At 41.6% G+C, this 27,560-nt stretch overlaps 1 protein-coding gene and 1 long non-coding RNA gene across 3 annotated transcripts in view; one reads left to right on the plus strand and one right to left on the minus strand.

Moving 5' to 3' along the window:
* Positions 1–19,267, plus strand: part of LARS1 (leucyl-tRNA synthetase 1) — a 44,591-nt gene extending 25,324 nt beyond the window's left edge. For both annotated transcript variants that reach the window (XM_080997102.1, XM_080997101.1), the window contains exons 20-32: positions 1,965–2,177; positions 3,229–3,286; positions 3,555–3,618; positions 4,433–4,616; positions 4,784–4,874; positions 5,919–6,059; positions 6,278–6,418; positions 6,518–6,628; positions 8,655–8,765; positions 11,273–11,377; positions 12,981–13,076; positions 14,626–14,758; positions 18,888–19,267. In XM_080997102.1, the coding sequence (XP_080853228.1) occupies positions 1,965–2,177; positions 3,229–3,286; positions 3,555–3,618; positions 4,433–4,616; positions 4,784–4,874; positions 5,919–6,059; positions 6,278–6,418; positions 6,518–6,628; positions 8,655–8,765; positions 11,273–11,377; positions 12,981–13,076; positions 14,626–14,758; positions 18,888–19,093 (1,654 nt within the window). In that variant the 3' untranslated portion in view covers positions 19,094–19,267. The remainder of the gene's footprint in view (positions 1–1,964; positions 2,178–3,228; positions 3,287–3,554; positions 3,619–4,432; positions 4,617–4,783; positions 4,875–5,918; positions 6,060–6,277; positions 6,419–6,517; positions 6,629–8,654; positions 8,766–11,272; positions 11,378–12,980; positions 13,077–14,625; positions 14,759–18,887) is intronic.
* LOC308472438 lies at positions 14,767–27,470 on the minus strand. The gene is made up of 3 exons (XR_013983517.1): positions 27,383–27,470; positions 25,297–25,441; positions 14,767–15,257 (listed from the first exon to the last, which is right to left on the minus strand). It is a non-coding gene; the product is annotated as an uncharacterized lncRNA (long non-coding RNA).
* Positions 27,471–27,560: the final 90 nt, after the last annotated feature.

The following is a 27,560-nucleotide window of genomic DNA, read 5'->3' on the forward strand; positions in this document are numbered from 1 at the left end:
GCGATCAGCTGTTAAGCGGCTTAATGATCAGCTGATAAGCGGCTTAGCGATCAGCTGATAAGCGGTTTAGCGGCTTGGGAAAAAGGGGGGGGGGAAGGGAAAAAACCCCGCAGGAACTCGCAAGTCTTGCGAAGCAAGCACATAGGAAATTCGTTTTGCGAAGCACCTCCAAAACGGAAAACCCTTTCGTCTAGCGGGTTTTCCGTCTTGCAAGGCATTCGTCTTGCGGGGCACCACTGTACCTGGAATGGGGGGGTATTTTCATACCTCAAATTGGAAAAAAAAAACATTTCTGGCTTTGAAAAAATAAATAAAACCAAGAACTTTTACTATTAATGAGGTGCAAACCTGGAATGGTAACAGAATGTTCCCACATGTGTGAACTCTATTCTCAATGGCAGATGTTGGCATCAGGTCTAGTGTGGCTGCAGCCCAGGTTCAAAATGTATTCTGTATTTTTATGCTTTGAACTACCCTGAGATATTCAGATGAAGAGCGGTGTAAATATTTAACAAATAAATAAAAATGAATAGGAGTCTTGGTTTGCAGGTAGTACTTTGTCTCTACAGTCAACCCAATGTGTGCTATATTGATGGCACATTAATGAGATTTGTTACTAGTTGAAATGTTCACCCACTATTTCTAGTTTGTGGAGTCACGGGGGTAATCTCTCGATTCTGATCCATACTCTAACTTGGCAACATCTGTCTTAAACCCATCAATCAGCCTAGCTATAACTGGTTCATTTAGGAGCTTGATGAGAAATGCTAAACTGGCTTTTTTCTGGATTACAACCTTTAACTTGTTTTCTCCTGTCAGTATTACTTTTAAAAAAAGAACGAGGACAGGAAAAATGTATTGTCATGGTAGTGCTGGTTTGTGAAACCCGTGGCCCTCCAAGTATTGTGGACTCCAGCTCCCCTCAGGCCCGACCAGCATGGCCAGTGGCCAAGGATGATGGGAGTTGTAGACTAGAGACATCTGCACAGCCACAGCTTCCTCAGCCCTGTGGTGGTTCATGAATGTAGAAGGCTTATGTCATACCATGTGTAACTGAGCAGCCTAGTAGAATGTAGATGCAGAGCTTTGTACAGTGGTACCCTGGTTCTCAAACTTAATTCATTCTGGAAGTCCATTCCAAAACCAAAGCGTTCCAAAACCAAGGCATGCTTTCCCATAGAAAGTAATGCAGAATGGATTAATCCATTCCAGACTTTTAGAAACAACCCCTCAAACATGCAATTTAACGTGAATTTTACTATCTAATGAGACCATTGATCCATAAAATGAAAGCAATAAATAATGTACAGTAATGTACAACCTTGGGTTACATACGCTTCAGGTTACATACGCTTCAGGTTACAGACTCCGCTAATCCAGAAATAGTACCTCTGGTTAAGAACTTTGCTTCAGGATGAGAATAGAAATTGCACGGTGGCGACGCGGCGGCAGCAGGAGGCCCCATTAGCTAAAGTGGTGCTTCAGGTTAAGAACAGTTTCAGGTTAAGAACGGACCTCTGGAACGAATTAAGTATTTAACCCGAGGTACCACTGTATTGCAGTCACGCAATCAATCAGTAGCTGAACTGGGTTCCACACAGTCAGCAAAAACAACAAAAAAAGAGCCGCAAAAACAAAAATGCAAAATAAATAGCAAAAACATACAGACTTCAGCGTAACACTCAAATCAGAAGTGTAACACTCAAAACGGAGCATGTTCGGCTTCTGAAAAAAGTTTGCAAACCGGAACATTTACTTCCGGGTTTGCAGTGTTTGGGTTCCAAGTTGTTTGAGTACCAAGGTGTTTGAGAACTAAGGTACCACTGTATACTTTGTTCTGTATACACTGTAGTACTTATACTTAGCAGCATAATAGATGCTTAATTTCTCCCCTGCATAACTTTTCTCCCAGTGGTACTGGTCACTATTTCTCCCCTGCATAACTTTTGTCCTAATCTGTGCAGGGCAAACCAGATGTCCAAAGAGGTTTGGGACTACATCTTCTTTAAGACAGCGCCATTCCCAGCAACAAAGATCCCCAAAGCAGCTTTGGATAAACTGAAGCAGGAGTTTGAGTATTGGTATCCAGTGGATCTACGTGCTTCTGGCAAGGACCTTGTTCCGAATCACTTGTCATACTACCTTTATAATCATGTGGCCATGTGGCCAGATCAAAGGTACTTTCAAATCTTTAGCTGCAGCCATACACACAGTCACAATAAGTCTTCATTGCAGACCTCTTTTGAGTTCATCTGAGGCCTGAAAGTGAATTGCTTCTGTACAGAGGAAGAGACATTTGCAAGATCTGTGTGGGATTAAAACATGGCTATAACTTTATTAAACAGCTAATAGGCACCTGAGCCTCGATTTGATCATTCTTCCCTCCAGTTATACAATGCAGATTAACTAACACTTAATTGAGGCTTTGGGAATGGCTATCTCCTGCTGCCTCCCAGATGGGTTGTCCTCACTCTGGCTCCAAGCCTGAGAATAGTAGTGTGTCTTGCACTGTTCATTGCCAACAGCCTTCAATGTGCACCGAGGAGGGCCTGTCATAGTTGCTTGTCCACAAGCCCGAATGTCTTCAGGGTCAAAAGATTGCTAGGCCTCAAGGAATTTGGTTCCCCAGGTGCCCTCCAGACAGTGTGCCTTGATTGATTTGGATAAGCCTCACTTCACTACCTGGGTGCCTTGGGATGCTCACCGTCTTACACTATTTTCAAGAGCTCAGTGTTCAGAGTGTGTTGCAGAATATGTATGTTGTGAACTGGACACATATATAAAAATAAATAAATGTTTTCTGGCCCTTCCATCTTGGAGGATATGCAATCAAAGTTTTAAGAACAAGCACCATACAAACTGCAGCAAAGCTTTATTCTAATTTGTGTAGTTTCTCTGGGTGGCATGAAGGAGGCCTCCAGAACAACCAAGGGTTTCAGTGTCAGGCCTATTCAACCAGGATAGTTGAATCCATGTGATCTAGGAGACAGTAGCTGGTTCTTATGTTCCATTGGTTCTGTTAACATTGTATTTCGTTGACATATATGCATGCTGTATTTGCTTCTTGAACCTTAACACATCCATTGCATTTGAGCAAAGACATAGTGCATGTCCTGCATTTCTTTTCCCTTGAAGAATATTGTCATCCCTGTGGCCCTGCTTCTGGGAGGGCCTTTAAAAGTTTAAGAAAAATAAAAGAATCTTTTTCATGTATGTCTTCTAATGCAGAGAAAAATGGCCAGTATCTGTAAGAGCAAACGGGCATCTCCTCCTAAATTCAGAGAAGGTACTTTATTTGTTTATACTTTTGTGATGGTTAGGACTGACAGATCTCAACAATGAAAACCAGGCAGAAATCTTTATTTGGGTAGAGTGAATGAGGGTTAGAATGAAATGAATATAAAAATGTCTACGTGTGAGTGTTGGTGTGTGTTTATTTCAGGGGAGTTCAGTTTTATTATTGTTCTCATGGATAGCACATTGCTTAACTTTTCTCATCAGACAGTGGACAGATTTCCTATAACCCGCCTCTGTTTGACATTCCTATCCCACAGATGTCTAAATCTACAGGCAACTTCCTCACTCTGTGCGAAGCTCTGGATAAGTTTTCTGCTGATGGTAAGAGGGCATATTAGCTTGGCATTGAAAAAAAAATCTGCTAAAACTGTTGGCCAGGTTATACTGGTAAGCCTCAGCCAAATTGGAAAACAAGAATAGGGGGCACACTGGTTCTTCATTTCCAGCTACTAGTGTAAATTTTTAATTTAACCCTTTTTTGTGTCAACCCAGAGCTATTGAAGAAGGCACCAAATTCAAAATGAGCCAAATTGCATCTGGAAAGAAAGAATCAGAAATGCAACTAGTTATATTTGGAGCTGTGGCTACAGAAGGAGTTTGAATTCAAGCTGGATTACAAACCGTAGCAGGAATTGGAAGCACAATTAAGAGTGTGCTCTTGATTTTTCCTTTGAAATTGACTGCCCATTAATAAATTGACTGATTAATAGGTGCCCAGCTCCACCCACCTGTCAAAGTGGCATGGCAGGGAGGAGCTTTTGATCTGGCCCACCAGCTAGATCCAGTTCCTCACCCCGGCTGTCCATGGAAAACAGGAGCTCCAGCTGATCAACCTTTTCAGGTTGCATATTGGGAGGTCATGTCAGGAAGGACATGCCAATGCATGAGAACTTCAAAACGTTTGTCAGTGCTATTCTTTAAGCATGTTCTTCCCCACTGAAAATCTTTCTAACTGTTGTAGTTGCCTTCTGAAATATAATTTCAATGAAGTTGCCTTCTGAAATGTAATTTCAATGAAGAGTTGCAGTGATGCTGTCTATGATGTTTTTATAGTTGGGAGTCAGGCTGTACTGTCCTTTTTACAGGGCACCTGATGTTCTAACACTGTTCTAACACTGACTTGGTTTCCTTCTAGGCATGCGGCTGGCATTGGCTGATGCAGGTGATACTGTTGAAGATGCAAACTTTGTGGAAGCCATGGCAGATGCTGGCATCCTCCGCCTGTACAACTGGGTCGAGTGGGTGAAGGAAATACTTGCTAACTGGGACAGTTTGAGAAGTGGGCCTGCCACCACCTTCAACGACAGAGTTTTTGCCAGGTACCATGAACAAGACCAACTTTCTAGCTCAGAAAAAAAATGTGGATCCCCCAGGACTGTTATGTATAATCATGTTAAATCACAGATTCCTGCATGTTGGCACTTCTCTTTTATTTCGATCTAACTATAACTTTCTCTGTTCTTCTCTTCCTCCATGCCCTGCCCAGTGAAATGAGTGCAGGCATCATGAAAACAGATCAAAACTATGAGAAGATGATGTTTAAGGAAGCTTTGAAAACAGGCTTTTTTGAATTTCAGGTAGGCTGTCCACTTTCTGTAGCACAGGATTTTAAAAGTTTGAAACTTAAAATACATTTAAAGAATGCAATAACAGTTGGTGGTAAAGCAGTTGGTTTGAAATTTTGCTGCCTGCTAGAATAATAGTTTTACTTGGCTCTGCTACTTCTGACCCTTTAGTGGGAGATGCCAGGGATTTAACATGCACACAATTCAGCACTAAACTAAGACCTCTCCCACAGTGGCCGGTCTGCTTTTGCTATGTTGTGCAGCACAGATTTAGCATTATGCTAGAAGGGTAGGTAGAAAGACATAAAATTCATATTCCTCTAGCCAGTAGTCTTTGTTAAGCATTATACTTCCACAGGATGTTATTTCCCTTCTGACAACCAGGGATTTACAGTCATTGGCAGGCAGTAAAGCGGGAGGGCCAATAATTAAAGAAAAAATTGTTTCCTTTATCTCTCTCTTCTTTTAGCAAACTTAATTTTAATCAAGGATGGATGGATCAGAAAATGTATTCCTGCTGCCATTAAAAAGCAGGATGTTTTTCACTTTAGTCCATAAGGTGTCAGCAACTCTCCAAAATATCTGCAGCAGCATATTGCTTTGCTTAATAATGAATTGCTCTGACTCCTTTACGCAGCTGACTTTCAGGAGTGTGGTTCGGCTGGCTGAACTATGTGCATAATAATCTATCATATTTATTGCCTCTTTTTTTCCTTACTACTTAATGGTAGCTTTTTATGTGGGCCATTCAGAATGATAGTGCCTAATATACAGTTACAGTTATCCTTGACTTTTATGTCTGTGCCGATAGATGTCTTTTTTAAGAGCCATAATAATGTAAAGCTATATAATGTCCCACTGGCAGAATTTCATTTGGTCCTAATCCCAGCAGGTTTTTTTTAAAAATAAAAAATATGGTCCTTTTAATAATCCATTATAGGATTATAAGTAGTTTATGTTTTAAGGACATATTAAAGCAAGGAGATTGGCTTTTATGCAATGCTTTTCCATGACAGTTAGACTGTTTTTACGGTGCTTGTGCTGGCTCTCTTTCAGGCAGCAAAAGACAAGTACCGTGAACTAGCTATCGAAGGAATGCACAGGGACTTGGTGCTCCAGTTTATCGAATCTCAGACTCTCCTGTTGGCTCCAGTCTGCCCTCATGTGTGTGAACATATTTGGGCATTGCTGGGCAAGGTATGGCTGTTTATTTATCGCTAGTGAACCGCTTTGCAGTCGTCACATTTTCCCTCTTTGTGATCGTATCTCAGCTAAATATCAGCAGTTCTGCAAACCAAGCACAATCCATAGCCTTTGTATGGCCCTATTAGACTTCGTCATTATGTTGGAACAAGGAAGGTAAGAACTGTTCCTCTCTTCTAATCCCAGTGTCTGTTGTTAACTCAAATTTAAAGACTGACTCCATCATGAAAGCTTCCTGGCCTGTGCCTGGCCCTGTGGATGAAATCCTGATCCGTTCTTCCCAGTACCTCACAGAAGTAGCTCACGAACTCCGTCTGCGCCTCAAAAACTACATGGCACCCGCTAAAGGAAAGGTAAAGGCCTATGCCCCCCCACCGCCCTGGCTGTTCCTACACTGGATGGTTTTGAAGAATCATTCCCTCTGATGAGAAAGGTCTCCTTTTGTTTTCTAGAAAGGCAACAAAGAAGCACCCCAGAAACCATCCCACTGTACCATTTACGTGGCCAAGAACTACCCCCCATGGCAGCACACTACGTTGTCTGTTCTGCGCAAGCATTATCAGGTGATCATCCTACCTAAATTCCCTCCCATTGCTTGCTTGTTGGCTTATTGAACGGTTTTCCATCCTGCCATTCCACCAGACTGTCTGCAACAGGCATAGGCAAACTCGACCCTCCAGATGTTTTGGGACTACAACTCCCATCATCCCTGACCACTGGTCCTGTTAGCTAGGGATGATGGGAGTTGTAGTCCCAAAACATCTGGAGGGCCGAGTTTGCCTATGCCTGGTCTGCAAGGTGGCTTACATTCCAATAATAACTGTAGTAAACCCAGCAGAGCAATATAAGAAACAGTACACAGTAACAGTAATTTGTTAAAGCCAGTAAGAAAGAAAACAAGAATGTCAGCTATCTCCCCATTTTACTTTATTATTTGCTTCTCTCGTCACTTTCTTCTCTCTGTCTCTCCTGAAAATAAAACTAACTTGGCATCAAGTTATTGAATCTAAGGGGGAAATAAGTGTTTCCAGTGTTTTAATAAGATTATTGCAGTTTGGTCGTAATGTCCTTTTTGGGTGCGTGATTATGTTTGCTGTATGACATCATTTCTAGTGATGTTTTGGAAATGGAGTTCATTTGAAAATGGGTTCAGCTTTGTTATCCTTAATCTTTTGCCAAATGCAAAGCTTAGTTAGCTGCTTATTTAAGTGCCTGTTCTGCTGCAGCAATACTGGCTGTGTTCAGACGAGTGTAACTTCCTTATTAGGCAAGGAGCTTTGAGGTCCACTCTAGTCCTTGGTGAGTATGATAATTCTCTGGCTTTGTAAGAAATATACTAGAGCACAATAAATTCTTCTGCCTTAAAACTTGCATAATACTAAGAAATCCGGCTTGAAAAGCTGCAGTCCCTGAATTCTTAAGCTTCTGGAACTGATCCTTTAACTCTTGTGGCACAAGAACAACAGCAGCACTCAAGCAGAACAGCTAAGTATCAGAGTTGATTTGTGGATTGCTGTGTCTTTTCAAACTGCAGTAATGTGGTTAAATTAATTTTCTTCTAATTAGGAACAAGCATGTCTTTGTAACTTGGTGTCCACTGCCATCAATCCATATTGAACAGAAAGAATATGGATCTTACTAACAAGGCAGAATGAATTGTACTTTCCCATTTACTTTGGGGCTCCTATCGATGAAGTTAAATTGTAGTGTGAACTTGGGGAGAGGTTGGGACACTGGTGCTGACAGCATGTAATGTTTCTCTCTCCACCCCACCCTTCTTTATTCTTTTAATAACCCTGTGAGATAGGTTAGGGTCAGAGAAAATGATCTATGGCCACCCAGCAGCTTTGTGGCTCCATGGAAGTTTGCCCAAGAGTTTCCCTGGTCCAATGCTGTAACCACGACACCACCCTGCAGTTCTTTGCATGTGGCACATGAAAAATGCAGTTGTGTGAAAGTGGTAGCAGAGAAAGTGAGAGAAACAGATGCCTGAAATTCCTTTCTCCTGCAGTGGAAGCAGACATATGTCCAAGCATGGATCCTAGCATACCTTAGGGCCCGCCAAGCCCAAAGAATCCCATGTATTAGGAGCTATCAGGTTGCTCAATAAACCTGCCTCTCTCTTGATCCTGTTTTTATAGTTCTAGAAGCCAGTACAAACAAGAGGCTTACTGTGCTCTTTGTGGGCCACGACACAACGGCACTGCTGTGTGCGGCGTGGTAGATTGCAGCTTGTGAAGGACTGAGCTCATAGATTTTTCTAAATGATTTGGGCTGGGCATGATGTTTAGGGTGAAGCCACACATACAAAGAAAGACTTGCCAAATAAAGATTTGCGGCTGTGTTGTTTACTCCATTGATTAGAATAATTTTCTGAAAAGCAGTTTTTAAAAGGGAAGTTAGAAGGATGCTCCCCATGGGAATGTACCACAGTATTAAGATCTTCAAGGAGGAAAGTTTTAGGCATCTGGGGTAAACTTAAATGAAGGCTATATGTGCTTGCTACAAAAACGAGAACTGCCATGCAGTGGTTTAATTGGATTTTATTTTATTTTTTAAAAAAGGATCTCATATGTGTTTTTGTTGTAGACCAATGGAGGACAACTACCAGACAATAAAATAATTGCCACTGAACTCAACTCCTTGACAGAACTGAAGAAATACATGAAAAGGGTTATGCCTTTTGTTGCTATGATCAAGGTCAGTCTTCCTGCAGCTTACGGGAGGGGGGTTATTGGTTTGTTTCTGTTTTTTGTTTTTATTGTGTATTTTATCTTTTTTAAATCTTGTTTTTATTTTGTATTTTTCTGTTGTGAACTGCCCTGAGATCTATGGATGAAGGGCAGTATATAAATTTAATAGTAGTAAAATTTCATCCCTTGAAAATTTGAACCAAAATGGGTAATGAAATTGGTGGTCACATTGGCTTGTGTCCAATTATGTTCCTTCACTCACAGAAGGCTCTTCATTCCAGGGGAAGGTTCTGCGAATAGAAAGGGGAGGCAATTTTAGCAAATTCTCTCCTTCCATAGGTGCCCCAGCCCTCTTGAGCATGTTTTGTGTGCAAGGATTGCTGGGGTGTACAAAGGGAGGAGGGTTTAAGGGGAAAAAATATGCCTCCCTCTCCTGTTCATGGAAGCTGGAACAAAGAGCCTAGGACTTAAAAACCCACTTCATTGTTACCAGTTAAATTTGGAAGTAACTACCTTGGGCTCCTGGTTATAGCAAAGATATCCATTTTGTTCTATAGCTTGGGATCACAACTTGAATGCAACAAGATTTCTCCTGAGAAAAGAAAAAGAAAGAGAGAGACATTAAGAAATACATTTGATAACTGGAGGAGAAAGCATGACTTTAAAAACAGAGCTTATTGGCCACATTTAAAATCTCCCTGCATTATCAGTTAGTCAGAGTAGACTAAAATGCCAGGAGGATTTAACTGATGCACTTAAATAACAACTGTTAAGTAATAATGACCCACATGGTCATTGCCCAAGCATTTTCTGAGCCTTGATAATGTGCTGATAATTGTTGCTGGCTGCAGTGGGTGTTGTTATATTGTTACTTTAAAATAGTCATGATGGTTTAATGCAATTGCTTTAATAGCTTTTTTGTAAACCACCTAAAAATGCTCTGACTAGAAGGTGGTGTATAGGTTTATGTAAATCAGTAATGTAAATTCCTGTGGCCCATGGCTGTAGAACAAAATTAGAATGAGAAGATGCTTCACAGGGTACTAAATTCACAGAAGTATAATTAACTAGATAGATAGATAGATAGATAGATAGATAGATAGATAGATAGTAGTGATCAAAAAGAAGAATGTGTCATGACTTTTAGAAAAGAGTGGTGTGTTTTTTTACTACTTAAATTGTAGCTCCAGTGGTACATTGGTCTCTCTCTCTCTCTCTCTCTCTCTGTGTGTGTGTGTGTTTAGAGGCACAGTTAGCCTTGCCACGCTAAATAAATGCTAGGCACATTTTTTTTTTTTTTGCTGAAGCACCTAGCTTGCAGAACGACAGTAGAATGGGAAGACAGCTGTTGCTTATACTCTTTATCAATGTGTGCTTTCTTTAGCCAAGGTAACAAATCCAGCACACTGTTCCAATTCAACAAAATTGCTTTCTCATGCACCCCTTCCTGTCGAACACATTGGTAGTAGCAGAAAGAATACTCTGCATACTTGATGTAGCAGTAATCTAACTCCAGCAGATTGTCCTTGGTATGCATTTCTGGAATTTTGCAAGAGCTGTAGTGTTTGGACTGAGATGAGATTATATGTGGAGGTTTCTATCTCAGCTGCCTCTGGCCTGCCAGGCCTTCCCATTTGACTCGCCCTGCAATTTTGGTCAAGCTTCACCCACCTGACATCTTATATGACATCAGGTGGGCAGGTAAAAAGAGGCTTCTGAAGTCCCAATAATCAGGGATGCTTCACAAGTGCTTCTTAAGACCTGCACACCTACTGGACTTCTGCGGTGCTGACAATCAGTTGCTTCAAAGCATAGTGCAGGACTCTTTGGCATTGTTATTGGACAACATACAGATCTGTGACTGCTCTTTGGGCTATTTCTTGGATAGTGTAGATCTTTGTTTCTTGCCAGACTAGATATTGGGGGGGGGGGTTGGGGGGGGTGTCAGTTGCTCCACAATGTTTATTGGCTGCCCAAATCACAGAAGTGAGGAGGAGAGCAGTGATACATGCAGTCACCTCCAGATGTTCTCACATAGCTCATGAGCCACATTTTACTGATGTTGCTTTTTGTGGCAACCTCTTTGTACAGTTGGCTCGCAGTGGGTGCATTCTGCCTGCACAGGGGACAAAAGATTCTATGGCCTGCAATTTGGCCTTCAAGCTCAGTCCTGTTGGACATCTTGGTGTAAAGGAATAGAATGGCAGCTTGCTGAATACACACAGCCTGGGTATGCAAGAAGACAAGATTGTTATGTATTTTTCAAAATTTCTGACATAAAACTACTATTGTCATTTAAATGCTAAAGCTTTAGATTCTTTCCTGTTTAGAGGTGGGAACTGTATTTAATTAATTAAAAACTGTAAATTTTGCTAGGAGCTTTAGACCCATTTGCTGTACGCAATGAATTTTTGTCAGATGTTTTCTGTCTTGGGCTTGCTCAGCTGCACTATTCAGGTTTCACAGAGATGTCCCAATTTAAAATATATGCTTTCCATATTTTTGGCATCACAGGAGAATCTGGAGAAGAAAGGGCCACGTGTTCTTGATCTGGAGCTGGAGTTTGATGAACGGGCCGTACTCATGGAGAATATAGTCTACCTGACAAATTCCTTGGAGGTGAGCATTTGTCATGGAGTTAATGGCTCAAGTCGAAAGAGCTTGAAGACACACTGAATGTCTATATATGTCTTTTTTGGTTTAAGGTTGCCCGTGCACATTTAATTGTTAAGCTTGCAGAAGTTATTTATCAGTGGATTAGCTTACAAGTTGTGTGTGGGGTGGGAAGTCCCTAATAGAATTACGTGATTACGTTGGTGATCACTTTTTGTATCTGAGTCCAATCCTTCCCCCCTTTTTTTAAAAAAATAGTTTTTATTAAGTTTCTTACAGATATATCACCTACTACAACAAAAAAGAAAGAAACAAAATCACAAATATAAACAAAGAAGAAAATAGAAAAAGAAAAATACATGTCAACAAACACCCAGACAATACAAATTAATTGGTTATTTAAACTTCTAACATCATAAACATGGTTTTGACTTCCTCTGAGCCCTCCCATCTGAATTTCCCTGTATTTAAATGTAGCAGTTTTCCAATATCATTATTAAAACACAGTATTCCAATTAAAATAAAATTTCTTAACTTTTCTTAAAGTTCTACATCTCAATTATTTTACTAACTCTTAATTTCCTCCTAGGCCAATTTAGTACTTTCAAGTAATTTCTAATTTTTAATATTACACTATTTATTCAAATAGTCTTTAAATTTCTTCCACTCTTCTTGATATTCCTCCTCTTTCTGGTCACGGATTCTTCCAGTAAGGTCAGCCAACTCCATATATTCCATCATTTTCATCTGCCATTCTTCCATAGTTGGTAGTTCTTGTGTTTTCCATTTCTTGGCTATAAGAATTCAAGCAGCAGTTGTGGCATACAAAAATAACTTTACATCTTTCTTGGGTAATTCAGAACCTATTATTCCAAGGAGAAAGGCCTCTGGTTTATCTGAGTCCAATCCTGCTTGATAGTTTGAATGTTGGAAGTATTCAGTAAAAAAAGAACCTAAAGTTTTGTGGCATTTCAAAGATAACAACTTTATTATGGCATAAACCTGTACAGACATATGCCATAATATTTTTTTGGGGGGGTCTTTAAGGTGCCAAGAGGCTCTCCAGATTTTAGTGACCAAGAGCACCCTAAATTGGACTTCTATATTCAGTATCATTGACCTTCAATGGAAAGGAGAGATTTTATCAAATGTAGCCAGCTTCTCTCTCTCTCTTATCATCTTACTACTTTTTACGTGAATAACGTTATTGTCCCCAGTTAGCTTGATTTTCTCTCAAGGTAAGAAGATGGTTTGGAAATTCTCGACCATTTTAGTGGAGAATTTATTCAAGATATATCCTGTAAACACAATCATCATCATTGAATGGATTTGTAGCCAACCTTTTAGGGTATATCTAACAGCATCTAGCTGTAAGTCAGAGCTGCTGTCAGTTGCTTGGAGATAAATTTATGTAATGGGAAGTGCCTGATTTGGGCCAGTCTTGGGCACAACTTGCTGTCAGCAGTATCTTTCTTTAGAATCTTCATTGCTACAAAGAAATACATGAATGTGCTTCAAGAGAATTAAATGTTGGCATACTCCTGTGATTGCTGTACTATCACCCCCTGCACCACCAATGTTTTGAACTTTCCTTCTTCTTCCTCCACAGCTGGAACATATAGAATTGAAGTTTTCTTCTGAGGGAGATGAGAAAATCAAAGAAGATTGTTGTCCTGGAAAACCATTCTGCACATTCAGAGTAGAAGTAAGTTTGCAAGTCTACTTCCTTCACTGATTTCTGAGACTTTGTTCCCCACTTAACTACAGTGGTACCTCTAGTTATGAACTTAATTTGTTCTGGAGGTCCTTTCTTAACCTGAAACTGTTCTTAACTAGAGGCGTGCTTTCGCTAATGGGGCCTCTTGTTGCCACTGTGCCGCTGGCAAACAATTTCCGTTCTCATCCTGGGCCAAAGTTCTCAACTTGAGGTAACTCTTCCAGGTTAGCGGAGTTTGTAACCTGAAGCATTTGTAACCTGAGGCGTTTGTAGCTCGAGGTACCACTGTACTTTATTGTGCCCTGCATGAGGCATTGGAAACTGTCTATGTATCTGAGAGAAAAGTCTAAGATGCATCACTGAAGGATGGGGGCTAGACCTGCCAGTAATGTCTGGTAAGAGCACCAGTCCTTTCTCTACTTCTCAGTGGTATCTAAGGTTGCACCCTGTTAATTCTACCCATAGAACTCATTAGGAACCACTGAGACAAAGCTCCAATCCTTGGATTCCATTTCTTGATGCTAGCTTGGGGACTGTTTTATGCATAGCTTGATGCATGAAAAGCCTGCTATTTTGACATGCAGTGAGTGAGTGAGTGCAGCCTGCCAGGCCTTTTGGTTTGGTCCTTGAGACTCTTCCCAGTACACACTCCCATCCACAGGCAGCAGCCTCCCTGGGTGCCTTTGGCTGCCTGGAATATGCCCTTGGGCTGGGGGATGGAGACGGGAGTGTGTGTAGAAATATTTTCCTTTTCCCTGGTGGGAACGTACAAACGATTGAATCCAGGGCCTTCTGCATTCAAGGCAGATTCTCTGCCACTGAGGTGTAGCCCTTCAGCAAATGGACAGGGCTCCAAGCTCAGCTCCCTAAGGTAACGGGAGGTGATTTTTGGCCAGTCGCTATTGCTTTAGTGACTTCACAAGCTGATCATGAGGATAAAATGTGTGGAGGAGAACAATGAATTCTACTCTGAGATTCTTGGAGAAAAAGTGGGATAAAAATGTAACAAATACATTAAAACACACACAAATGAATACAGGTGTCCCCCTACTTGCGCATATTCAACTCTCGTGCCACCATGTATATGTGCGACTTCCAGATATAATTTTTAAAAAGACTTAAACTTCAAAAAGGCACAGAGGGACAAAAACGGCCTGAAAAGAGTGGGGAAACCACAAAAATGGCTTGAAAAGAGTGGGAAAATGGCTAGCAATCCCAGGAGCCTTTGCAGCTGCAATTCTATGAGGTTTAGAGGGTGTTTACAGACTTTTTAGATGGTTTCCTCCACCATATGCAATTTCACATAAATGTGTGGTACCCTGGAACGTAACCCCTGTGTAAGTGGGGAGACATCTGTATACATAAGAGTATCAACTGCAGCTGAAATGCTTAGACTTCTATATATCATTTTGTACAGGTGGAAGTAAGCCATATTGGCAAGTTGTGATCCAAGATACTTGGTAACAAGTAACAAGTCTCTACCATCAGGTTGGATATTTGACATTTTTCCACCTTCTACCTCTTGTTTTTCTTATAGCCTGGTGTGTCTGTTTTTCTGGTGAATCCTCAACCAGCAAATGGCCACTTTTCTACAAAAATAGAGGTCAGGCAAGGAGATGGCCGAGATGCAATAATCAGGCGCTTGATGAAGATGGACAGAGGAATCAAAGGTAAAATTTAGGTCAAATAATTCAGCCAGCTAGATGTTAAAATTCCTACAAAGCAGCTTATCCAGTAAATGCTGATTGTCAAAAATGTGTTTTCTTACTCACTGGATGTCTCACATGATTCTAACTATAAAATCAGGCCTCTGTTCACTTGCTACTATTTGTATTGGTTTTCTGTGGCACTGTTTGTGTGCAACACACTTTACAATCTTGTCAATCTAAGATTTGTCAGATGCTACCAAAAGAGGCCTTTGCTACAGTGATTCTTACAGGAGGTTTGCTGGTTAGAAAAGAGCACCAATTGTGTATACACTGTACATGATTTTATAGACGCTACCTTTATTATGGTATCAGTAATGGTTTGAACAATGACCAGATTGTTAGCTGCGTCCCCCTGTGGTGAGAAGATCCCTGTGGGATCAGCTTGCCTTGAGTCATTCCTTCCTCTTGGAGTTGTCCGGAATCTGGAGCAGAGCCCAAGATTCATTTCTTGTAGATATGCCTGTTGATAGCAATGATCAATTACTGTTAGTGAAGATGTTGAATCAGGATGGACTCGGCAATGATTTTCTAACTAAAAAGAGACTAAATTGTATTATTTTTGAGCTCATGCCAAGACTGGGGCCCCCTCATGCTCTTAAGTAACCTCACTGGCAGCACAGCCTTAGCATAGCCCACCATGATCATCTTTATCCCTTTTCTTGAAACTAACCTCACAGTGTCTGTTGCAGCAGGAGGAGCTTCATGTTGGGGAGTGGGATATGCATCTGGTACCAGAGCCCCTATTGTGCTCTGGAATGCTGCTGCAGCAGGAACCCAGAATTTCTGGGATAGGGTTGGAGCCACAGCCAAGGCCATTATGAGCCTGAGCCAGAACTTCACAGGACAATTGTGCTCACCTGGGGATTTCTGAGCCTACTTATCCCTCCCTCCCTCCAGATCTGAAGTCAGCCCCCTCTCCACCAGCTAATGTTCGTTTATTGCAGGCCTGATCCTGCAACTTAAATGTGAAAGATGCATTAATCCATTTCAAGTCCCCTGAGCCACCCACTCCCACTCAACTCCCACTTTCTTAATGCATGAACCACATTATTTTCAAGTCTTAAATTTCAAACTATACAGTGTTAGAGGTGGTAAGTATTACCTCCATCTCCCTGAAAGCACTTAGGGCTCACCAGCAGTAATGACTTGTAGCATAAAGGATTAAAGCAAATGCACATTCTCACTCAAGAGCCGGGTTTGACATCCATAGCTGCTGTGAAAAAATCTTTCTTTCTTGTAATATAGAAGTTAGCTTCAACAAATTATTTATTTGTCAGTTAAGGCTGAAAACAAATTTGTAAAAATTGTTTGTGTTTAAAAATATAAAATGTTACCAATTCTGTGTCCCAAAGTTCCTGAGATTATTTACTCTTGATGTTCCTTTGGTGCCATTTTCAATTTTCACTATAACCTTCTTTAATTCTAAACCTTAAATTTGGTGACTTTGTTTTAAAATTCAGACTGAAAATCTTAATTGTCAGATCTAACTAATATGCTCACAGAAAACCCGCATGCTGGCTTCAGTCTGCGCCATCAAATGCTGTTGACCAAAACAAAATTGTTTTGCATTGTTTCTGAAAGATGCTCGGGCTTTGACAAACCTCCTGGGAGAAAGAGTTTGGTGACTCAAGGATTATTTTTGTTTGCAATGGGAGTTGCTAGGGGTGGGGAGTAAATGTTAACAGGGTTCTGCAGCTGTGGTCTCCAGGGCCAACCTTGCCCTCCTGAGTGATTAGAGGTGGTAAAAAACTGTGTGGATGAGCAACGTTTGTGCATTCTTCCTCACCCCCTGTACCTCTTGTCTAAATGGTCTTCTAGCAAGCTTAGTTGCTAACCGGGGTTGTTATCCAGTTAAGGTGTCAGTGCACAGCAGGGCTTTCCCCCTCCTTCCCTGCATGCACCCTGCACCTTCCCCAAATCTGCTCCAGAGTGTTGGAGAAGCACCTAGAACAGATTTGGGGAGAAGCCTGCAGCAAAAGTGGAAATCCTTGTACTGAAGGAATGTGTTATTCAGCTGCACTTTAGATACAACCCCAGGAGTGAGCAGCTTTTACAGAAGGTGTATTTTGAGGTGACTTCTGTTTACATTCTTAAGTGTGTCCTCAAATTAGAACACGTTGAGTTCCTTCCTGTTATCCAGTTGCTAATGGCCTTATTTTGCAGGCATTCCACCCTTCTAATTAAACTGTTTAAAGGAAGCAAGGCATTAAGCCTGAAGTTCAGGTTGCTCTGCTGAACAGAACTGACAGAATTTCTTTAAAAAGCAGAGACAATTTCCTGTTTGCTTGCTGGCTTTGCTGATTCCAGCAATTGTGAGGGAATTATGTCTTGGTCCAAACTTTTCACGTCGTATAATTTATTTCCTCATCACTTTGGCGGCTTGTGTGTTTTGATCCTAGGAAGAGAGACAATTTTTATATTACAGTGTGAAGTTGTGTTTTCAGAAAAGAGCTGAGAGGAAGAAGTCTATAACTTGTCTTGCAAAGCAAAAATGGAGTACTGCACATTTCAGGCTCGGGCAGGCAATTACTAGAGATGCACAACCTGATTGTTTGAAGTGAATGAAAAGCAATTGAGAGTAAATCAGTAATTCTTCCAAATCGTTGTTTCCAGAAGATGTCACTGTTAGGCAGGCACTTGAAAAGATTATCTGATAAAAGCTAGTGGTGAAAGAGGAGCAACTTAGGCAGACTAAAATAGCTGGCTCATTAGGAAAGTTCTGCTTCGCAGTTCTTACTGAGAAATCGTTTGAACTTATTTAAAGGACTTCTTTTTAAAAAAGCAGTTGCCTCTAATAACAAAACTGAGACAACATTTCTGCTTGTATTAAAACATTTTCTAGTTTTAACCATCTTTCCTCTCACAATTCTATGCAGGCGATGTTCCTCCCTCCCTTTTATGTTGAATATTTCTGACATAAAAGAGAGGAATGAGCGATAAAGAAGGGTTGTTGGGGAGGAAGTAAGATATGAGATGGAGAGTATACTGTAAACTACTTGGTTCTCCGGGGAAACATCTCCATACATTTTTTATTTAATTCCTCTGGATTTTATTAACGTCCTCTTGACCACCACCCTTTTTTTTTTTTACTTCCATGCCTCTTTGGCTGTTAGTCATGCCTGAAAAAGCATGGCGTATAACTGGAAACTGCAAGGGCGTATAACTTAAAATTGCAGTTAGAGCTGTTGCCAGACTTCCAATGGGCTCCCTGCCCCTGCTCCCCTGGCTGGAAGCCAAGGTTGGTTTGTGAATGGTCCCCATAGACTGCCACACAGATCCAGGGGTGAGTGAGTGGGCAGCAGGTTGGGCTGGTGAGCTCTGGTGCCCGTGGCCAGAACCTATCCTGGTCAACCACTGGCATCAGGCCTGATTGCAGTAGAGAAGAGGAAATTACATAGTTCATTTGTTCAGGGTGAACTGGGAGGACACCTTTGACTTTTTTCTCTAGAGCCATTCTTCCTCTTTCTTGCCCAAGTGAATGGCCGCAGGTCTCTGAACAGCTAATTTAAAACTGCAGTATTAATAGATAGAGGTCACAGTGCTAAGGAAGTAGCTGATGTTTCTCTGGGATCATAATTTGCATGAAGGAAAGCTACTGAAAAGTTTCTGTAAGCCATTTTGCTTTGTACCGAGTTAAAACACAAAACTTTACATAGTAAATTTATTCAACCTCATATTAAAACACCCATAAAATTAGACACACCTCTCAGTGTTTCTGTCCTGCTGTTGCAGGAGGGAAATTGGAGGTCTTTATGTATCCCTCCGTTGGAAGTGTTTGCTCACTTTTTATGCTGAGGCACACCTCAGTGTCAGTGCATTCATGTTGGATATTCTTGAACCCACACTGCCTTTTAATTAAGCCTTGGTTATTAAGGGCTTCTGTAGCCTTTGAGGCAAATGGCCTGCACAACAGCTTGTAAACATCTGTCAAGGCGCTATTCAAGCAATTGGGGCAGTTAGAGTTTCAGCAGCCCAGGCTAATGCTCTCTCCTTGCTAGGTACCTTGCCTGAACTGCCTTGTGATTTGTTTTGTTGTATGAAAATGCACATGTCTTACAAGTGTATTCTTTCTCTCCCGCCCGCCCTCCAGATCTTTCCAAAGTGAAACTAATGCGTTTTGATGACCCTATCCTGGGCCCACGTCGTGTTCCTGTGCTCGGTAAAGAAGATGCTGAGAAATCTCCCATTTTAGATCAAGCTGTCTTTCACATAGACCTTGCTGAAAAGCGGGTTCGTCTCACTGAGAATGGACGAACAACAGATATTGGGGATACGCTAGTCTATATCATTAATTAGATTTTTGCACTGAGCTGGGTTATGAATCTTTTAAATAACATGAACAGCTTTCAAGCGATCTAGTGGACCACAACAAATTTAATTTCTTGCTTGGGGAGGGGAAGGAAACTTAATCTTGCATGTAGATCAGGGTCCTTCATTTTTAAATGTGGTATAATAAATATATTTTCCATCCCCTGTGACTTTCTTTTGAAAATAATCTCACTGACCTAAATCAAGACAGTTCAGAAACACCTTTTTAAAAATGCATGAAAAATGACACAAAAGAGTGTGCAATACGAACATCTTAGGGCTGTGATAGACTTCTGGTGTTCACGTTGGAATATTCAGAGTTGAAAGATGGTGGAGCCATACATGCATGTGGTTGCATTTCCTCAGCAGCCTACATACTACATATATATATATATATATATATATATATATAAAGGCAGAGGAAGGAGAGCAGTCTGGAGAGGCAGCAATTTCTGAGGAGCCATTCCACTGCTTGTGTTTTCCACCCTTGACTTCATCACTTTGTTCTTGCACCAGATCCATCCCTCTCTTGTTCTCTGGCCCTTTTTTGCAGTGGTGGGTGGGTTGGGGGGAGTCCCTTCTGGTGACTAAGTGAGGCATGCACAACTGCTGTGGCAGAAGATGAAACCTAGCAAGCCTCAGGAGGAGTTGGGATCAAAGGGAAGTCATGGGCTAGATGAAAAGGCTCCATGGGTCTATTGTGCTCCCTGGGTCAGCAGTTCCTCATCTGTACTGCACCATCAATCCCTTCACCTACCTGTCTACTCTTTCCAACTCTATAACTGAGGATGGGAAGCTGTGTCTGACCAAGCTGTTCCATAGCTGGATAACTCTAGCAGGGCACTGTCTCCACTGCATTCAGTCTATAGTGCTGACCTGGTTCTATGGTGGTAGTGTGATATTAGTGTGTTAGAGAGGGGAGGTGATAAAGAAGGTAAAGTTGGGCATTTCACAAGAGCATGTTTCAGTTTTATTTTACTTAAATGGGGTACTTTTCTATTCCTATTTCCAAAGCATCGTACAATTTTACCAATAAGTTGTATAAGTAAAATACTTATCACAAAAATTACTGAAAACAAAAGACTCAAAACACTAATTGTGGAGCATACTTTCATTTTAACCTGACACTTAATGTTATCAATCCCAGGTCAGATCTGGGTTGGTATCACTCTCCCTAAATTCCACCTACATCACCTTGCAAGGCAAAAGCACCTAGAAGATGATTGATTGATGGTGTTTTAACTCTACCACAGTGACAACTGGTGTGCTGCAGCTTGGGAAGCTGAGTTGGTTTGAAAACAAAAGTTGGAACTTTCTCCTAAAGCTCAGAAGCCATTCTAAAGAATGCCTTTGTAAGAAAAAAATGCATGTGGTAGTTATCAAAGGGAAAAGCTGGTGTAACAAACTATGATGTTCATCAACCAAAATGTCTGTTTTGGAATCAACGTAAAATGCTGTTCACAAACACTTCTTGAAATGGGAGTTTCTTTCCTGCTTCCAGAAATTGTTTGAAGGTGGATACTCGGAATCGCACCCTACAGTCTTCCTACAAAAACAAAATTCCTCATACCTAGGAAAATCTTGCTTTGCCTTTTCTTTTATAAGTGTCAGCTCCTTGGGAGTCAACATAGTACACCAAGAGGAGGAAAGGTTAAAGTAGGATTATGTGCACCCCATCAGAAGAGATGCTTTTTCATTGTTTGCCATTGCAAGGCAAGCCCACTCCTTTGCCTTTGTGGGTCTGTTGACTCATTGATCTTCCATCCTCAGAAGTGCAGCAGGCATCTAAGTTACTTACTAACCAGTTCCTTTTTCCTACTCCAAAAAAAGGAGATGAGTGGGTAAAGGCTACATCCTCTCTTTTCTCCTCTTTTCAATACTTTGATCATGCTCTCTGCAGCCAGCCAGGCTGCCTCCCAGCATCTCTCTAACTATAGCATGCCAGCACGAAAATGAGCAGTTCTAACTCTGCAATTATGCTGTCTGCTGAATGCCTGCCTTTGCGGCAAGAGGAGCCCAAACTGTGGAGGGAGAACAAATTACAGCCAGGGCAGAAGGCTAACTGTGCCCTGTGGCTTGAGAGAGCTGGCAGAAACAGAGGTGGCCTTGGCCCAGATCCCCTGTTGGCACACATAAAACTCAGAGAAAGGCGGCACAGATTGTCAACCCAGCCAAGGGAACCAACAGGCAGCACCACCATTGTTTTGCAGATGATGCTGTCTGCAAGGGAGGGAAATACTTTTAAAAGGAGGGAAAGGGTGGCAATGTGCTAACCTAGTAGCCACAGGTATTACAATATGTACAATTGTGGCTCTGAAAATTACTGCTTTTTCCAGTGTATAAGATGCCCCCATGTATAAGACACCCTATTTTTTTGAACCCAAAATTAAATCAATATTTTAAAATAGTTAGGGTTGCCATATTTCAAGAGCCTGAGCCCAGCCACCCACACCTGAACCCATATGCATTCACCATCTGTGTATAAGATGACCCCCAATTTTTTACTATCTTTTTTTAATCAAAAAACCATTCTTATACACAGAAAAATACAGTATATCTAATTAGACTCCTGCATTGTCTCTGCCCCCCACCCACCACTCCACTACTGCCTGTCTACACCTTTGGATGCTCTGAAGTTTGACCTTGTTAGAACGGTGTCAGTCCCTCTTTCAGTTTGCATTAGCATTCCTGCGCAGCCCGTGTTACTCCTGATTCTCTCTTTCCCAGTTCCTCTGGGGCCAGGCCAGCTCAAGAGCTGTTCTGCAAGTCATTAACGGGTCATAGTGCAAACCGCGTTCCTGTTGTGTAGCTGCAGTGTGCAGTGGCCGGTGGGAACAGTCAATACGGTATGTTTACAGTGAACAATATGTGCTACTGCCAAGTGGCTTGCTTGTTTTCCATAACATACAGAACAATTACTGGCCTTTGCAACTTTTAAAAATGTGAATGATTAGAGCAGGGGCCAAGTGCGGACAACTGGGTCTCTCTGCTTGGCCCTTGGTCACATCCCTCACCAGCCCTATTTCACACCCTCAATTGTTTTCCATGGAACTGTATAGTTAGAAGGGACCCCCAAAAGTCAACCCCCCTGCAATACTGGAATCACAGCTAAAGAATCCCTGACAGCCACCCAACCTCTGTTTAAAAGCCATAGTCCATTCCACAGATCTTAATGTCACAGAATTCTTCCTAACATTTAGTTGGAATCACAGCATATTCTGTGTGTCTGGAATGTGCCCTTGATCTTTGACGATGCCTCTTGCTTGCTTCAGTGCAATATGGAGAAGGGCATGTGAGTGCCAGGAAACAGCTCACCGGTAAATTTTATAATCCTTGCTTGGCTCACCGTGCCCACCATTGTCATGTGACCCATGGAAGATTGGCCGGAGGTTCCCTGCCCTCGCTTTTTGCCATTTCTCTCTGCTCCTTAATGAAGCGTGTGGCAATGAAGAAAGCAGTTAAAAATTACAAGGCATAAAAATAGTAAGGATATAAAAGCAAAAGCATGAGCAGCAACAAAAACATTTCATTAAAACATTTCACTGGAGGGAAGGCCCTGTCTTTTGTGCCCCAACATGAACCACTTGAGTTACATTTGCCATTTTATGGCTCATTCACCAAGCTGGGAGACATCCTTTTGGAACTCTTCACAATTTCTTTTGTTTTAACAGTCCTGAACAATTTAATATAAACAGCAAACCTGGTCACTTCACTGCTCACCCCTGACTCCAGATCACTTAAAAACACAGGTCCTAATACAGAGCCTGGGGAATCCACTTTCTACATCCTTCCATTGGGAGAACTATTTATTTATTCCTGCTCTCTGCTTCCTGCTACTTAACCATTTCCTGACCCAGAAACTGGATCAGGCTTCATTCTACTTTGGAATCATAGCACATATATAGACATTTGTAGCAATATCAATATCTAGTCGCAAATGAGCTGAATTCTAGGCTGTAGTGTTTATGGGCTGAGGTTTGTAGATCTTTTCTCCTTTCCCTAGAAGCAACAGTTTCCCTTGTTTGATATCTGCTTCCTGTAGAAAATTGGAATCCAGCAAAAAAAGTCTACAGCCAACAAGATAAGCAGGGGCAGACTAGACAATGTCTGGCAGGAGAGCTGGCTGCTTTATCTTTGTCATTGAAGAACTTGTCTTTGGATTAACACATAGAAATAAAGGGATGGGTTTGTATTGATGTTAGAAAGGGAAATTAGTACTTGTTGTAAAAGCTCCAAGGATTGTTATCTACTCTTCTGTTCATTTTGGACCCAACCTAGCAAAAGAAATCTGTGCTGTGCACTCCTGCTGCTATGCAGGGGAAGGGGGGGGGGAGAGACCCATTTGAAATGGACCATTTCTTGAAATGCTTGAGCAGCAACTGAGAAGCTAAATGGACTGCTCTGTGTGTTTTATTGATGTCCAGGAGGTGGCACTGTAAGTCAGGAACTTAGCCCCCTGGAACTGGTAAGATCTAAGGATGTGGGGGTGGGGAAAGAAGAGAGATATTTATTGGAGATAAAAATCTCCATGCAGTTTACAAAACCATTGACACTCTATTGGTCTGTCGGAAGAAATTGGAGTAGCTTCAAGGAATAATCTGTCTGTCTATGTGTCTGTCTATACATACATATTGATGTAAAGTAAAATGAAGTGGATGAGGAAACAAACTTGTTTTATACTCTAGAACAATTTGAATGGGAACAAGCAGCCAAAGTCCAGAAGCAAGAGGGATGGGCTCTGACATAGTGGCAGCAGGCAAGAATAGGCAGTGACAGTGCCTATTTCCTGGTACTTTTCCTATTTTATTCTCTTTTTGTCTTTTCTGGGGCTGCATTTAAAAAAAGAATTGTGCACATGTGCGCTAGTTTCTGTCCTCTCTTCTAGGCCTTGTTTTATAAACAAGGAATACAATCTATCAAAGCAATGAATTGCAGGGAAACCCCATTGCAACGAATGGGATTTCAGTTAAGTCCTGGCTAATTTCCATCCCACTGCTCTCAATGTGACTTGATTGCCACTAACTCCTTGTGTGCTTGTGCCCTAAATTTCTGAATGGTAGGTAGGAACACTGACTCTAGTGCGCATGCATGTACAGACAGCCTCTTTCCCATTCATAGAGAGTGACAATAATGAGGAGGGGGCAGACCTAGCATGCTTGTTTCTGCAGCCTTCCCTTGCTTGTTTGATTAGTACACCATGGTAACACTTGAAGGGGGCTCATGTATACAAAGTATTTGTGAAGAAGAGAGAGGAAGACCCTCTTTGATATCTATGCAATTCAGTGTGATGTCTGTGAAGCAGCACTTATGCATGTTCAGTTGGATGTGTATAGGTGCTCCATGCAAGCTCACAGAAAGTCTGATTGTGTGCGGTGCCTAAAGGCATTCAGCTAACCTTGCACAGGTTTCCCTTGGCATACAGCATGCAATAGAAGTTGAAGGTAAACAAATACATTTCCTTCTCCTGAACTTCTAGTTAATGCATGTGTCAGTTTAGACCACATGAGGGCACTGTGTCTGTAGTGATCAAGCCAAAACTTGTTTCTATGCCTCTCTGTTTAAGTTAATTCCAGCTCGGCCATCTTGGTTTGTTGTTCTCTCCAGACAAGGTGTCTGCTATTTTCTCTCTTATCCCCACTAAACCTGTAAATAGTTCCTGCATGCATAAAGCCTTTAAACTCCATAAATTGTAAATGATTCCAATACAATTCACCCAAGCTGCGAGGTCTGCTAACTGTATACAGAGAGAGGTTGAGGACACAGGGGCTGTGCATGCATCATATTAGAGGCAGGACCAGTAACGAAGTTCCATGTCCCACACATACCTTCAAGAGAGCTAATGAGTCATGGTATGGGGGCAGGCTCAGGCAGTGAAATAAAGTAAGAAAATAAAGAGATGCCCCTACTTTCATCTGTGAAATATTAGTGGATATGTAATTACATTATATTATCTTATTTTTCCCTTTAAATTATGTGATGGCAGGACACATTATTATGGGAACATTGGGCTCTTTTAAGGCTCCCCAGTTGGGGCACAGCTCTTCCTATTATAGAAGGCTTCAGGCTGAAAACTTTCTCCAAACCAAAATGCATACTGAATGGAATTATTCCAGGGATACCTGAGCTAGCAGTTTAGCTTTGAGTCATCTGTAAAGAGCAGCTGGCTTGCCATTTCTGCTTAATATACACACCCCTTAATTTCTTCATTTTCAATTCCTCCCTCCTTAATATGAAATTTTATCTTGTCTTCATGGCTTTGTTAACTCGGTTTTCTAATGTTGATTTTCTAGAGTTCTCTGATTAGGCTTCTGAAAGGCTGGTAACAAGCTGCAAGCCCTAAAATTGGATCAAACACCACATTGAAAAAGTTTCAGTCTCAATTTAGCCAAACACTGAAGCTTCACACAGTTGCATTTCCACAATTTTGACATTTTAATATTAAGCCTGCTTTTCAACATTTTGCAACTTTATATTTCAAAGATTAGAAGGCAGAACAATAAATAAACCTTGCTGAGTGCATTGTCTTACCTTGAATTTTAATCTTAGCTCAGGTGTCAAAAACTTTAATATTCCAAAAACCTCCAAGTGGCAATTATTAAACACTTAAAACAAAAACACAACCTAAAACCAGTAAAGCAACAATATAAAACACAAAACTTTAACTACAGTGCCATATATATCTCCCTTATTTATGTAATACTTTTTTCAATATTTCCATGCTACTCAAGAACAAATGTTCTCTGGGCAGATTACAAGCAAAAAATGCCTAAGGAGTCTTCCCAGCAGAAACCCTGCAGGAGGATGTCAGGAGTGGGGCTTTCCCTTTCTACTCCCCTGCAATACCCCCTGTAATTGCTTTTTGGGGTGGGGGTCGGGACAATCTCTAGATGCATCTCACATGGGGTGAAGAGAGGGGGTTCTTCCATCTGGCAGGCTGGAATGCTTGCACTGGAAGAATGTATGGGCACTATTTTGAGCCATCTGGAAATTAAACCCAAAACAAAATGAAACCAGCAGCACAGAATAACTGCACAATAGCTCCAAGAAGCACCAAATGATATTTAAGATTGCAGCAGATGAGATGCACTGGTAGATACAGAGTCAATACTGGAAAAAAAATCTCTAGTAGCCATCAACCCAATTTCATCCGGTGGTGGTTGCCACCATGAGAAGGAACAATTAGCATTTCTACAAACAATATACACCATCTGTACTACAGACAAAGACAGTATCATCAGAGCCGGCCCACCCATGAGGCAAGACGAGGTGTCCACCTTAGGCGGCAAGGTCCACTGGGGCAGCAGATCCCAATGTTCACCTTTCTTCCCCACCTTGTTCCTGCTGTAGGTCTTACCTAACCCCTTCTTCCCTGGCAAGGAGCGGGGTGCCATTTTGGAGTCTGCCTCGGGTACCAAAATGTCACAGGCTGGCTCTGAGTATCATACCACTTTGAGCAGTCAGAGTGGTTTAACAATTGCAATCAAGCAATAGGGGTATCCTAACAACTCTCAGCATCCTTAACAAACCACTGTTCCCAGGATTCTTTAAGGGAAGCCATGGCTGTTTAGAGGGTTATGATACTGCTTTAAATGCATAGTGCAGATAGGGCCATATTTGAAAACAATCTTCTGTCATGCATCTCCATACGTTAGTGTTATGTAAATCTACTAGGATCTGTGTTTTCATGCAATAAATATAATTTGGTTGGAGAACTGCATGGCAAAATTTAGAGAAGCACAAATTTGGGAGGGTGTTTTTGTTTGTATTCAGGGGACGCGGGTGGCGCTGCAGGTAAAACCTCAGCGTCTAGGGCTTGCCGATCACATGGTCGGCGGTTCGAATCCCTGCGGCGGGGTGAGCTCCCGTCTTTCGGTCCCAGCTCCTGCCCACCTAGCAGTTCGAAAGCACCCTCAAGTGCAAGTAGATAAATAGGGACCGCTTTCTAGCGGGAAGGTAAACGGCGTTTCCGTGTGCTGCGCTGGTGCTGGCTCGCCAGAGCAGCTTCGTCACGCTGGCCACGTGACCCGGAAGTGTCTCCGGACAGCGCTGGCCCCCGGCCTCTTAAGTGAGATGGGCGCACAACCCTAGAGTCGGACACGACTGGCCCGTACGGGCAGGGGCACCTTTACCTTTACCTTTATTTGTTTGTATATTGTTTTGGGAACTGAAAATTAGATGTGATCACATTTTAATGTGAAGCAAACCACATTTCTCCCCCATTTCTTATCTGCTGCAGCAGATTGTTTCCAAACAGAGATTTGACAGAACTTCATTTACCATGTATATCATTCTAAAATATTCTAAAGATGGTCTTTCTATCTTTAAATCAGCAAAAAAATGCAGGCAGTAAAATGGGTGTTATTGGGGTGTTTGCAGTTCACAACAGTAGTCTATAAAAAGTTAATTTATTGTGACACTAAAATGGAGAATGCTGTGATGTCATCAGTCTTGTGCA

Source organism: Podarcis pityusensis (assembly GCF_964106645.2).
Source record: "Podarcis pityusensis genome assembly, chromosome: 2".
Taxonomy (NCBI): domain Eukaryota; kingdom Metazoa; phylum Chordata; class Lepidosauria; order Squamata; family Lacertidae; genus Podarcis; species Podarcis pityusensis.